Source organism: Agelaius phoeniceus, chromosome 8, assembly GCF_051311805.1.
Source record: "Agelaius phoeniceus isolate bAgePho1 chromosome 8, bAgePho1.hap1, whole genome shotgun sequence".
Classification (NCBI taxonomy): domain Eukaryota; kingdom Metazoa; phylum Chordata; class Aves; order Passeriformes; family Icteridae; genus Agelaius; species Agelaius phoeniceus.
In genome coordinates, this window is record NC_135272.1 from 21,405,645 (window position 1) to 21,417,553 (window position 11,909).

The 11,909-nt window shown below is 39.0% G+C and overlaps 1 protein-coding gene across 1 annotated transcript; it reads left to right on the forward strand.

Moving 5' to 3' along the window:
• Positions 1-543: 543 nt before the first annotated feature.
• TMED5 (transmembrane p24 trafficking protein 5) lies at positions 544-8,524 on the forward strand. Its single transcript, XM_054638204.2, has 4 exons — positions 544-790; positions 2,358-2,455; positions 3,180-3,363; positions 5,668-8,524. Exons 1-4 carry the CDS (start codon positions 608-610, stop codon positions 5,884-5,886), a joined length of 684 nt encoding a protein of 227 aa, XP_054494179.1. The 5' UTR covers positions 544-607; the 3' UTR covers positions 5,887-8,524.
• The last annotated feature ends 3,385 nt before the right edge of the window (positions 8,525-11,909 follow it).

Below are 11,909 nucleotides of genomic sequence, written 5' to 3' on the forward strand. Positions count from 1 at the left end.
CTCCATGACTTGCCATACATGAAATCTGGAAAAACCTGCTTTACATTATTTACCAAGAATCCGTCACACAGCGCATCCCAGAGCTCCGGCAGTCCGGTGCACCTGGCGGGGATCTCGAGAAGCGAACGGCGCACCCGCGAACGCGCTAAACTCGCCTCACTGCCCGTGACCAGCGCAACGAGAGACGAAAGCGAACCGGCCCCGGGCGGGCGGGCAGCACCAGAGCCAGTGTGGGCAGCGCCGCAGGACCGCGAGCCACGGGCCCGGGCTGGCGGAGAGCTGTGGCACGGGGCGTAGGCGGCCGTCCCTGGGCTCCGAGCGGGCCGGTGTCGGTAACGCAGCCGCTCCGTCCCCGCCACGGCAGCGCCCGGCACCGCTGCCGCCGCGCTCAAACTGCGCGGGGCCCTCACGGCGCAGGCGCGGCCCGGCCGCCGGCGCGCTGGGGGCGGGAGCGGCGCGGGCCGCCGCGGTGCACTGTGGGCGGGCGCGGAGCGGCGCTGCCGGGGCGGCGATTGGTGCGGCGGGGCGGAGGGGGCGGGGCGGTGCCAGGCCCGCCCCGCCCCTAGGTGCGTGCGCGCGGGGGCTGCGCGCTGCGGGCGCTGCCGCGATGGGGCCGCGGCCGCTGCTGCTCGTGCCGCTCGGGTGCCTCGCGCTGCTGCTGCCGCCGCCCGGCGCCGCCGAGTTCAGCCCCTCCCTGGATAGCGACTTCACCTTCACGCTGCCCGCCGGCCGCAAGGAGTGCTTCTACCAGCCCATGCGCAAGGAGGCCTCGCTGGAGCTCGAGTACCAGGTCGGGCAGGGCGGGAGGGGGCGTTTCCCCGCGGCGTGTCCCGAGGGGAGCCGGGGTCCCGCGTCCCGCCGTGACGACGGCGCTGCCTCTGCCCGTCCCCCTGTGTAGCGGCTCCGCCCGGCCCTGCGGCCCCGGCCCTGAGGGGCAGTGCCTGCCCAGGGATGGGTGCCTGCCCCGGGCAGCGGCTGCGGGGCTCCCCCGGCCTGCCCGCAAAGCCACGCTGGAATTGTACACTATTAGAAGTTCTGCCTTACGGAGTTAAAAATTAACCTACCCGCCTTTTCAGTTGTTCTAATACGTTCTTTTGGTGGTTTGGGGGGAATTTTTTGTTTCTACTTTAGAGGAGCTCAAGGCGCCATCCTCTAAAAGGGCAGAATGTAGGAAGTACAGACCTTGTGTTGTAGCCCTAAAGCGCAAGGAACTTGTGCTGATGCAGAGCCCGTACTTGCCGATCTTTGTGCTGATATGAAACACCTTTGATCTCAACGATGAACGTTTTACAGAAACAGCCCAGTTTAACAAACTATCGTTAAGATTTTGCTGTCCTTCTTGAGAATAGTGGAGTTTCCCAGAGATGTCTGGGATAGATCTCGATCTCAGACATTTTCCCCCCTTACAACAATGACTTTTTTCCCAGTAAAATAGCTACAGGGAGGGAAGCTGCACTGAATATTCTCCCACCCTATTACAGTGCCTAGAAATGGGCCAGGATCTCTCTTCCTCCTCCATCTATTTTTCCCCTCTGTTTCCCAACTGAAAGACAAAGCTGAAATTCATGGATTTTTCTAATTTCTAATACTGTTACATGCAGAACTGAACAAGGATGAAAGAGAGGTGTTCAAGCTTTGTTTAGAGTCCTGTCTAAGCCAAACAGAAGTTTATTTTGCACAGAGTAGGATTTTAGTTTGATCATAAGCTAAATAAAGACATTGTTTTAGAAAGGACTAGTGTGTATAACATTATATACGTACCTTATTTCTACTCAGGCATAAATTTCTTAGCACTACTGTTAACAGTAATGATTTGGTTTTCTATTTGAATGTGTAGAAAAGGAGCTCTGTATATTACTGCAAATAGATTTATTTTGTACTTAATTATATTCGTGGCTAAAGCATAAGAGTATTTAACATAGGATGCAGGTAATTCTCCAAAGACATAAGGTAAACACTATACTAATACAAGCAATCAGTGACAGCAGCCATAGAAATGCCAGATTTAGCCATCTCTTGTTGCCATTTTTACAGGTTGTCTAACCCTCCCTGTTGATAAAACTTCATGCATTCTTAAAAGTAATTAGGGAATCGTTCAATATAAGTTCAGCCTGGCAGGTTTAGATTACATTTAGTTTAAGATTCTGAAATTGCTAAAATGCTTTGAGGTTGGGCTGTTTTTCCATCTGTTTCCAGTTAATTTGGTGTCAGCTCATCCAGACAGATTAACCTTTCAGATTATTTTATTTGTCTGTTCCCTTACCTAAAAAAAAGTGCCTTCCCTATAAATGTTGCTGTGAGCAATGCAAACAGGAATTCAACTGGTCAGAGGTTGGTTATTTTTGTTTGTTTTACAGGTTCTAGATGGAGCAGGATTAGATGTTGATTTTCATCTGCTCTCCCCAAAAGGTGAAACTCTAGTTTTTGATGAAAGAAAATCAGATGGAGTTCATACGTAAGTCTAAAATCTTCAAACTCAGAAGTGTTACATAAAGAACTTCTCTGGTTTCTTTAGCAAATATAACTAAAATGAAGGTTGAGTACTTCTTATTCCTTGGTATTACAAGAGACTTTCTAATAGGACAGTTTGAGAATACCAATTTTCTTTTTATAAACACTGAGTGCTTTTTACATGAATTGTACCATGAAGTGAAGGGTATTTTTGTTTTAATGATAGCCGTTCATGTTCAGTGGATAAAAATCATTATTATGGAGTTGAAAAAGGTCTCCATATCTAATACAAAAAGATCATGTGAGTCATACAAATAAGAAGCTAGAAAGTCCTCTATTTCCAGTCCTTTTGTCAAAATATGTAATATTTGCTGTAATTTTACCATACATTATAAGAATACCACTTACTGTGTATTTTTGTAATGATTAGGAATGACTCAAAATCCCCAAAAAGAAATGAAAGCAAGTTGCAAGTTGAGAACTAATATCAGCACTTTAATATCAGTGCTCTTCATCATTTTGAGCCTTTGGAGTCAGTAAGATTGTTTTCCTGTGACTGTGTAATCTGTAAAGTGTCTTTAGAGTTCTTATTTTTATACAAAAAGAAGTTTTGGTTATTTCTAAGTGCATAATTGTCAGTCTTAAAGGGAAGAGTATGCTTACAAAACCTGACTTTTTGAGAACCAGCACAGAAAGTGTTGTTAATCATGTTTTGCATATATACACAGTGTGGAAACAGAAGATGGGGATTACATGTTCTGCTTTGACAACACATTCAGCACCATTTCTGAAAAGGTGATTTTCTTTGAATTGATCCTGGACAATATGGGAGAAGATGGTCAGGATGAGGAAGATTGGAAGAAGTATGTTACAGGCACAGATCTCCTAGACATGAAGTTGGAAGATATTCTGGTTAGTATTTGATCTTTCTTTCCATTCAGTGTAAGAGTATTTGGAAAAAAACTCAATGTCATGTGGCCATTCTGCCTTGGTCTGTTGCATCAATCTGGAATGTATTCCAGGTCCATATATTGCTTTTACTAATACAGGAAGTCTAGCACCGTGGATCTCTTGCTTACACACAGAAACTTGAAGATTTTTTCAGAATAGGCCCTTCATCAGCAAGCCTAGCTCTCAGTCACTTGGTTTCCAATTCAGCTTCCTTTCTTCCTGCTGCTAGAATGGGACATTCTTCCCCAGCAGCAGTGAAATGAATACTTGGAGCATTAAAGTATTATTTAGTCCCAATGATGTAGTTGGAATTACTGCATCATTTTTATCAATGTTTAAAGATAAAGTACTGTATTAGCCTCTCCATCACATCTTTGCAGAAGTATGGATTACTGTTTCTATCTTCAGTAAATTAGATATTTCTATATTAGGTTTTTTGCCCCCAAATTTTATTACATCTTTTCAAACTAATAAACAGAATGAGAGTTAATTTGCATAAAATACAGGTTCATCTTTGCTTAAATTGTATGCTGAGCCTGTTTGATGAAGGATTCAGACTACTGCTGAGTCAAAGCTTTTATTCCCTTTATGATCATTAAATACTGAGATTACTCTAGAAGGATTGCTTGGTGCTCCAGTACCACTGTTCTTAATGCTTGGTAGGATGCAGTAAAGCTATTGTTTGTTTGATCATAGTGACAGACATTAGGTATCTTAAAAAAAACAATCCAAAACCCCAACAGCTGCACACACCTACTGAATTCATCATGTAGAAAATCAGTGTATTATTTACTGCCATAAACACAATGCAGATTTTTAAATAACAAAATAATGTTTAAAATATTTTATAGGTGTATGATACACTTTTAAATAACAATAAAACCAAATACATAATCTGAAAATCTGACCAGATCTTTAAGAGTAGCAGTCAAGACACTTAGAAAAAAGGAAAATTTCTATGTGAAATTATGAAGAAAATCCCACTCACACTAATCACAGAAAATACCTAAATGGATTTGATAGATAGTTTACATACTGGTATCTCTTCCAAAAGAAAAAGAAATGCAGAACCTATCTTTGAGAGCCTTGAAAACCTGACAAAGTAGGTCATTTTTGTAAAGTTAAGATTAGTATTTAATCCCATTGTTCACTTAGCAAGGTATTACTTTCCCTGCAAGCTCTATGAGGACTAACATAAGCACTTAGTAGTTTAATTCCTTAATGAGAACACATTTTCTGGCAAAAATAGGGAATTACATCTTTAAGTTTAAAGCTCTTGTGTGGTGTTCATTTTCCTTGTTGTGTAACAATGAACTTTATCATCATAACATTATTTGGCTCCCCAGAATAGCTATTTTGAAATATTTTTGTTAAATGTGAAACAGAGAAAATGTTACTGCTGGCTTTAGCCTTATGGTTTTGGGGATTTTTAAAAATTATTAGCCTCCTCTTACTGCAAATGTTACTCTTCTCACTAAAAGTTACTTCAGGATCCATAATTATATCAAGAACATAATTCAGCACTGCATGAGATCAGCTTTTGTCAGTATCTATTATGTGGTGGATGAAACTTCAGCAGATCATAGGACCAGCTGTTTACTTACTAAGTGCAGAATGAAGTGTGATTCTTGAGAGCTGCTGTTGTCATCTCTGGAGTGTTCATGCTCTAGTTCCAGGGTCACACTTTATGTCCTTTCTAGGACCTCCAGTTGTCCTGTTCAAGATTTATTGTCAAAATTCTGCTTTTGTGTCAAGGCTGAAGCAGCAGTTTATAGCCACTAGAGTGGAAACACCAGAAGCAGACACAAAAGTAACATTATTGTAGTTTTCTTTTGCTACAGATATAGCCCTGATGGTAGTTTCCATTTAAAAACTCCTTAATTTTATTATGCAGCAGAAAAAATTCTACATTTGCTTGCCACTACATAATTTGTTTTGAGACTAGGTCTGCAGATTCACCACTTTTTATTAGTCCAAATAGGTTTGATTTCTCTCTTACCTTCCTACCTATAAAAGAGAAAAAACAAAATTACTACAGAACACTAATGCTACATTAATTCTTTTTAGCCAATACACAATGAACAGGCTAGACAAATTAATGAACACTGTGATGATGTATATATTTTAAAATGAAATTAACTCTTCACTTGTCAAGACATTAAATTACAGATGATAACACGATGTTAATAATTTCGTATTTGCTGCAGGATATACACTTAATTCAGGTGGGTTTTTTCCTAAAAATACTCTTTTGTCACTTACCAGGAATCCATCAACAGTGTCAAAGCCAGATTAAGCAAAAGTGTCCAGATTCAGACCCTGCTCAGAGCATTTGAGGCTCGTGACCGAAACATACAAGAAAGCAACTTTGACAGAGTGAATTTCTGGTCCATGGTCAACTTGGGAGTAATGGTGGTGGTATCAGCTGTTCAGGTTTACATGTTGAAGAGTCTCTTTGAAGATAAGAGGAAAAGTAGAACTTAATATTAATGTTCATATTATGATCATAACAATATAACAGCTATGGGGGAGAAGGGAGCAATAAACTGCAGTAAAGACTTTTCAGATTCTTTTGAAGAGAGTAAAAATCAGGTTTTCAATTCATATTGAGCTTTTTGGATGTGATAGTGCTGGTCTTGTTTGTGTTTGGGGGTTTTCTGTTGTTTTTTGTGGTGGTTGGTCGGGGTTTTTTTTAAACATGAATATCATGCCTCTTCCCAAGCTCTCCCATTTTTCCAAATGCTACTAACTATTTTTTGTACTTGTAGGATTTGTTAATGATTGTTAATTCCTATCTTATGCATAGCACACCTGGTGCATATGCAAAGTAATGTTAATATAACTGTCATTATCTTCATTTTCACATAAAAGTTTAAGTAGTAACTTAGACATTGGTTTAGTTGCTGTTAAATGCTGAGTGAATTTACATGTGCCTAAGTTTACAGGATTGGTAGTTACTGTCCTTTTTCTTCAAAGTTATATGTTTTTTTAAATCCTTAGTTTTTGTTCTTTGGCATCATGGAGAAACACTGGGCTAACTATGTAAGAACATGAGATCTCTTTTTATAACAGAGGACTAATATCAGCACTTTAAAAAAAGCACCATCAATGTGAAATTGAGGCAGTTTTGAAAAACAATTGGAGAAAATAGATACAATTCCTGTTCAAAAATCCTTCTGTCCTGTAGCTGCAAAATCCTGTTTTCCTTTGTGGCTGTTACATGACACAAGTGACTACATGGTATACAAACAAATACAGGCACGCTTTGAAGTATGACTTGCAAAGTCTTAGTTACTGTAACCTCATGGAATTGATAATTATTTAAAAAGCAATTTCTCGTGTTTCTTTCCTTTTAATAAAGGCAGGGGTTGTTCATGGTATGCCAAAACAAACATTGATTATTGTAGTCTCAAAATCCCTCTTCTTTTCCGCTTTATTACAACGATGACTAATGTTAGTCAGGTGGCTTACATAGGCATATAAAACCAAAGCTGTTCACCTAAACTTTCCCTTTTTACTCACCCTCCCAAGTCTTTCAGCTGTGTAAGTACATTGTTCATCTAGCCCATGTTTCTGTACCTAGCTGTTCATCTGAGTAAGGCACAAATCACAGGAGCAGTAAGTACAGGCCACAAGTTTTATGATCAACTGAATATGTAGTATCACTATCACTAAGACAAAGCTAATACCAAATCAGAAATCTATAATATCTAGGTCAGTGGCTTTTAACAGTGTAGTGAGGGTATAGAGTTTTTGCCAAAACCCCTGGTGCGTGAGAATTAACTTTTTTTAAGTAGTTTCAAGTTAGTAATTTTTACAATGTGCCAAGTCATTGGAATTTCTTGTATAAATGTGTTAACTGCATTTCAGCATAAGAGTTTTTAAAAAACTTTATTAAAAACACTTTTTTTAAAAGTGTTTTAAAAACAGTATATGTAGTAATGTTGTGCCTGTTGTGGGGTCATCTGTATGAATGGCAGAGTTGCAACTTTGAGACTTTCTGTGATTAAATAGTGTTTTATGAATAAAAACAGGGTCAATAGGTGCATTGAAGAAATACATTGTTCAAATGAAACAGATGCTAGCAAGGGCTACAGAACAGGGAAACATCACTTCAGCTTCAACTTCAGAGAAGAGGACCTAGCAATAATATTTCTAAATAGTTTTTATAAGCAAAATAATAATTATTATTGTTACAGAACTTGTTATAGAGGGCTCCAAAGGCTGTTGAGCTACTTCATCTTTCTGCAAAATTGTGTCCAAAATAAGACTGTACCCCTTTAAGGTTTTGTGTATCTTACTTCCGTATGATGCTTTCTATTCTAAACTGCCCAGAAGTAGAAAGCTTATTTCTGTGATAAGAACAATATCTAGGAAAAAATAATTCTTTCAGCTGAAGTAGCAAATAATGTTTTCCTGCCACTTCCCTGTCCCTCTCCCAGTAGCACTATACCATGTTGTTACCTAGGCTTGTTACCACCGTGTGTGATGCTCCAAACCATCTGCAAAATGCTGAACCAGCTCTGGGAAGCTGCAACTAAGACATCTACCTCTGCTCTCCAAGCTACCAGAGTCAGGATTTCAGCTCAGAACTCCAATAGAGAAGCTCTGCCAAGTTTGCCAAGGGCACCTTAAGGGATTGTGTTCCCCAGCCTCTCTGTAGCTCCACATCAGTGGCAAAGCCATGCGGGTCCCAGCTGAACCTGCTGCAGCTCAGTGTCTCCTGTTACAAACAGCCAGCTCTGGGAGAAGGAAAATGCAACAACTGGCAGCAGACTTCATCTGGAAATGATTGTTCTGCAACCAAGAGCTCTGACTGTATTTGCTCTTCATTCAAGGTCCACTATAGAAAATGAGAGAATAACTAGAAAGGTTCATTGACTTTGGCAGCTGGAATATGTTTATGATAGGTGAAGGGTTTGGCATTCTAACTTGCAGTTAAGTAACATTGTACTTGGATTTTGAAGAGTAGATTGCTTTTGACTGTATAAAATTTACAGAGGAGAATATAAATTACATTTTTTTTCTTAATGGACTTTTTCTTCCAAATTAAATGTTTTAAGACTTGCAGATGTTGAATAATTATGCAAAACAGATTTTCAATAAATCAAGTTTAAACCTGTGTTTGTGTTGTTTTGTAATGAAGGAAGAATGCTATGAATACCTATGAATGCTGCAAAAGATGAAGGATGCTAAGCTAACAGGACATTTGGTTTTAGTAATGCATCTTTTTAATTTCTTCCTTGTGCAGTTTTCAAATTCTGTTTTTATTCACTGCGAATATCAACTTGATCAGTGTAAATAATTTAAGATTTACACAGGCATCAGATCAGATCAAAGTCCAACCTCTGGACTTTGTAAGAGAAAGTATTTAACATACTTAACTGTATTTCAGCAGCAAACATCAACAGGAAATAGTATCACAATCTCAAGCTCACAATTAAGGATCTCAAATTCATAACTAGTAGTAATTTATATGATATCATATATTTGTATTATTTATAAAATAATACTCAAGATCCCAAGAATAAAGCTCAAAATATTGGAGCATTTTTTTGGCTAATGGAGTAAAACACAACAAATCCAAGCTTGTTTACCATTGCATAAGACTCCTGAGACACCCAAGCCTGGCCGGAAGCCTGCAAACCACATTGTGAAAGCAATGAAACAGGAACTTCCTTTATGCTGTGTTTTGAATCAATGAAATAGATCATGAAATGCTAGAGTACAATCTCATGTTGTCAGATTGGGCAATTAGTGGTAGAAGCGACAGTGATTTGACTTGAAAAAGTACACGAGCAGTAAAAAGTCTTAAGAGCTATTTTTGGACACAGACATGAGAAATAGCTGTAGAAGTTCCCTTTCCTGATCTCTCCAAGCATGCACCATGAGAAATGCCACCTTCTGCCTTCACTTCTGTGCACACAACACAGCCTTGTGCTTCAGCCTGGCACATGGTTTCTCGTGCTCAGCAGTGCAGCATGGCCTTGTTTAACTCCACTTGTCAGGGTGCAGCACCAGCCTCACTCCATGACCACATGGTGCAGTGTTAACACCACAGTTTTAAAGATTTTACTCCATTAGTCACAGCAATTACTTTTCTTTTAGCTTTATGGAGCTTTTTTTAATATTTATATGGTAATCTCTTCTAAAGACTCATTATCCCAAAAATTTCATTAAGACAGCCTGACACTAAGAAGGCTGAGCTGTATCTGATATCTTTAAAAACTAGCAGTTCCTTTCCTGTGTTTTAAAGAACAAGTCTCCCCAAAACTTTCATTTGAGAACTTAGCAACTTGTGGTGTAGACAGGAAACACATCTCCTAGTTACTGCTGAGAAATGGCTTCTGTTAAGCCCTTCCTTTTCCATGCTTTCCCCCTGGCTCCAGGAGTACTCTCACAGAAATTCACTATTCATACAGGAGGAATGCTGTATGAGTAACAGAGCACAGAGGGGAGTAAGCACAATTTACACAAATAGCTACAGAAATTAAAAATGCAATCAAAAGCTACATAACTTACTGTTTTCAAAACCAACAATTTATATAACTCTTAATTTTTATCACAGACAAAAATAATAAAATAGCAATAAAATAATGAAAAACAACTTAGAAGTTAGTAGTAAGCCCACCTACACTGCTGAAGTTTCACCAGAGGCATCTGAATTACATCTCTCATGCTATCAAGTGCTATATCTGACAACAGTTAATGAGAGTTGGAACCCATACTGTTCACAAACTCCTTTCTTCCCTTCGTGCATACCAAATTTCTGGAAACAATATCCATCCTCATTCTCCATCTGCCACCTGCTAAATTGGAACACAGGTACATAAGGAAAGCATAGATTTACCAAAAGAAAAGTTCTAGAAGCATATATCTATAAATTTCAACCTTATGTAAAGGGACTGGAAATTAAACATCTATTAGAAGTCCTTTTCTTCTATGCTTAAGGATTTCATGGAGTTAAAACCTCTCCAGTTGTTAATTAATTCCCTTCCCCACAATTTCCAACTCTTGTTGATGATCTTGAGAATTTTACCCTTAGTACTTTCTGGTTTCTGCTATCATGCAACCAGTTTGTGAAGTTATGAATACCAGATTAGAGCAACCAAATAACACAAAGCAGGCAACCAGTAATGATCATGAATGAGAAAAACAGGTACATAGCAAAGCAGTAACTATCCCACCGGATGGTGACACAAGCAAATGCAATAATAGCCAAGTTTTGTGAGGATTCATCAGAGAATGGCAAAGCACAAATGAAGGACTTGGAAGTGGTGCTTACAGAAAAAACTTTATTTAGAGCAAGATGAAACTATTAATTAGCTTCCTGCTTTAAAAGAGGTTTTGAAATAAATGAGCTTGTTAAGAGTAAAACTGCAGATGTCAGGCTTGGAAGGTACTGTGGTGAACATTAAATAAGCAGAAGACTAGGAAACCAAAACCACATGGAAGTCAATCAGTGCCAAACACTAAGTAGCTGACAATAGGAAGTAATTTGAATATTGTCAAATTGAGAAGCTGGAATCATAAACATTCTTAGAACAAGAAAAACACACACACTAGTGAAATAATATCAGTAAACAGATTAGAAGATTATATAAAAAGAATGGTATGAATTTGAAAAATTCATATTTGTATGTATTTGAAAAATTAGCTGTATTTGAAAAATTAGCATATGCTGGCAAAATATTTTGGTACTAATGAAAACCAGAACTGTTGATATTATGGTATATGGATCTCAATACTGAAATATGTACAAACCTGATTTAAAAAACAGCAGAGATGGGCTAGCTGAGAACATTAAGGGATTCAAAAATGCAGAACATTAAAACACCAAGACAATACAAAAATCTTGTTTCATTGTTGCTGAATGACAAAATCAAAAGACAGCAAAAGCATCAAATTTCAAGCTCATTCTCAGACTATGCACAGCTTGTAGTGGTATTGGTCTTTTGTTTTCCTTTCTATTGTCCTGCACTACCTTTGCTAAAAGACAGTTGTTTCCCCCTCCCAGCTTCCTTCAAGGACTCCAAAGGAGACTCTTTTCCCATCTTTCATTTCACCACACCTCACCTATAGAGATCCAATTTACAAAAAAAAAAAAAAAAAACAAACAAAACACCAGCAAGCTTTTCTACAAACATTGACAACTCCAAAGTTTAACTCATGCATTAATGTTTTTCTAACTAAACTAGGATATCAATAGATCTCACACCTCAATATGGGTATTTAAGTTCAACATTGACCAAACAATGTTTCAATGTTTCCTAAGCCCTTTTCTCCAAAAAGGGTTCTACAAAAAGTAATTTTCTTCCCTCATGCCCTTATTTTTCATTCAGACAGATGTGATCCAACTAAAGATGTGCCTGAACATATTACCAGCATAGCACTTGCAAGACTCCTCCTCTTCCCTCTGTGCACAGAACTGATGCTTCTGTCCAGTTTATCCTTATCGCTCTGTTCTATTGCTCCATTGTCAGCCTTGGTATGTTCCATCTCCATTC

Excerpts from the sequence above, each read along its gene's own strand:
- TMED5 (XM_054638204.2), top strand. The coding sequence starts at position 608 with ATGGGGCCGCGGCCGCTGCTGCTCGTGCCGCTCGGGTGCCTCGCGCTG. Across the intron at positions 791-2,357 it reads CGCTGGAGCTCGAGTACCAG|GTTCTAGATGGAGCAGGATT; the intron begins GTCGGGCAGGGC and ends TTTGTTTTACAG. Across the intron at positions 3,364-5,667 it reads TGAAGTTGGAAGATATTCTG|GAATCCATCAACAGTGTCAA; the intron begins GTTAGTATTTGA and ends GTCACTTACCAG.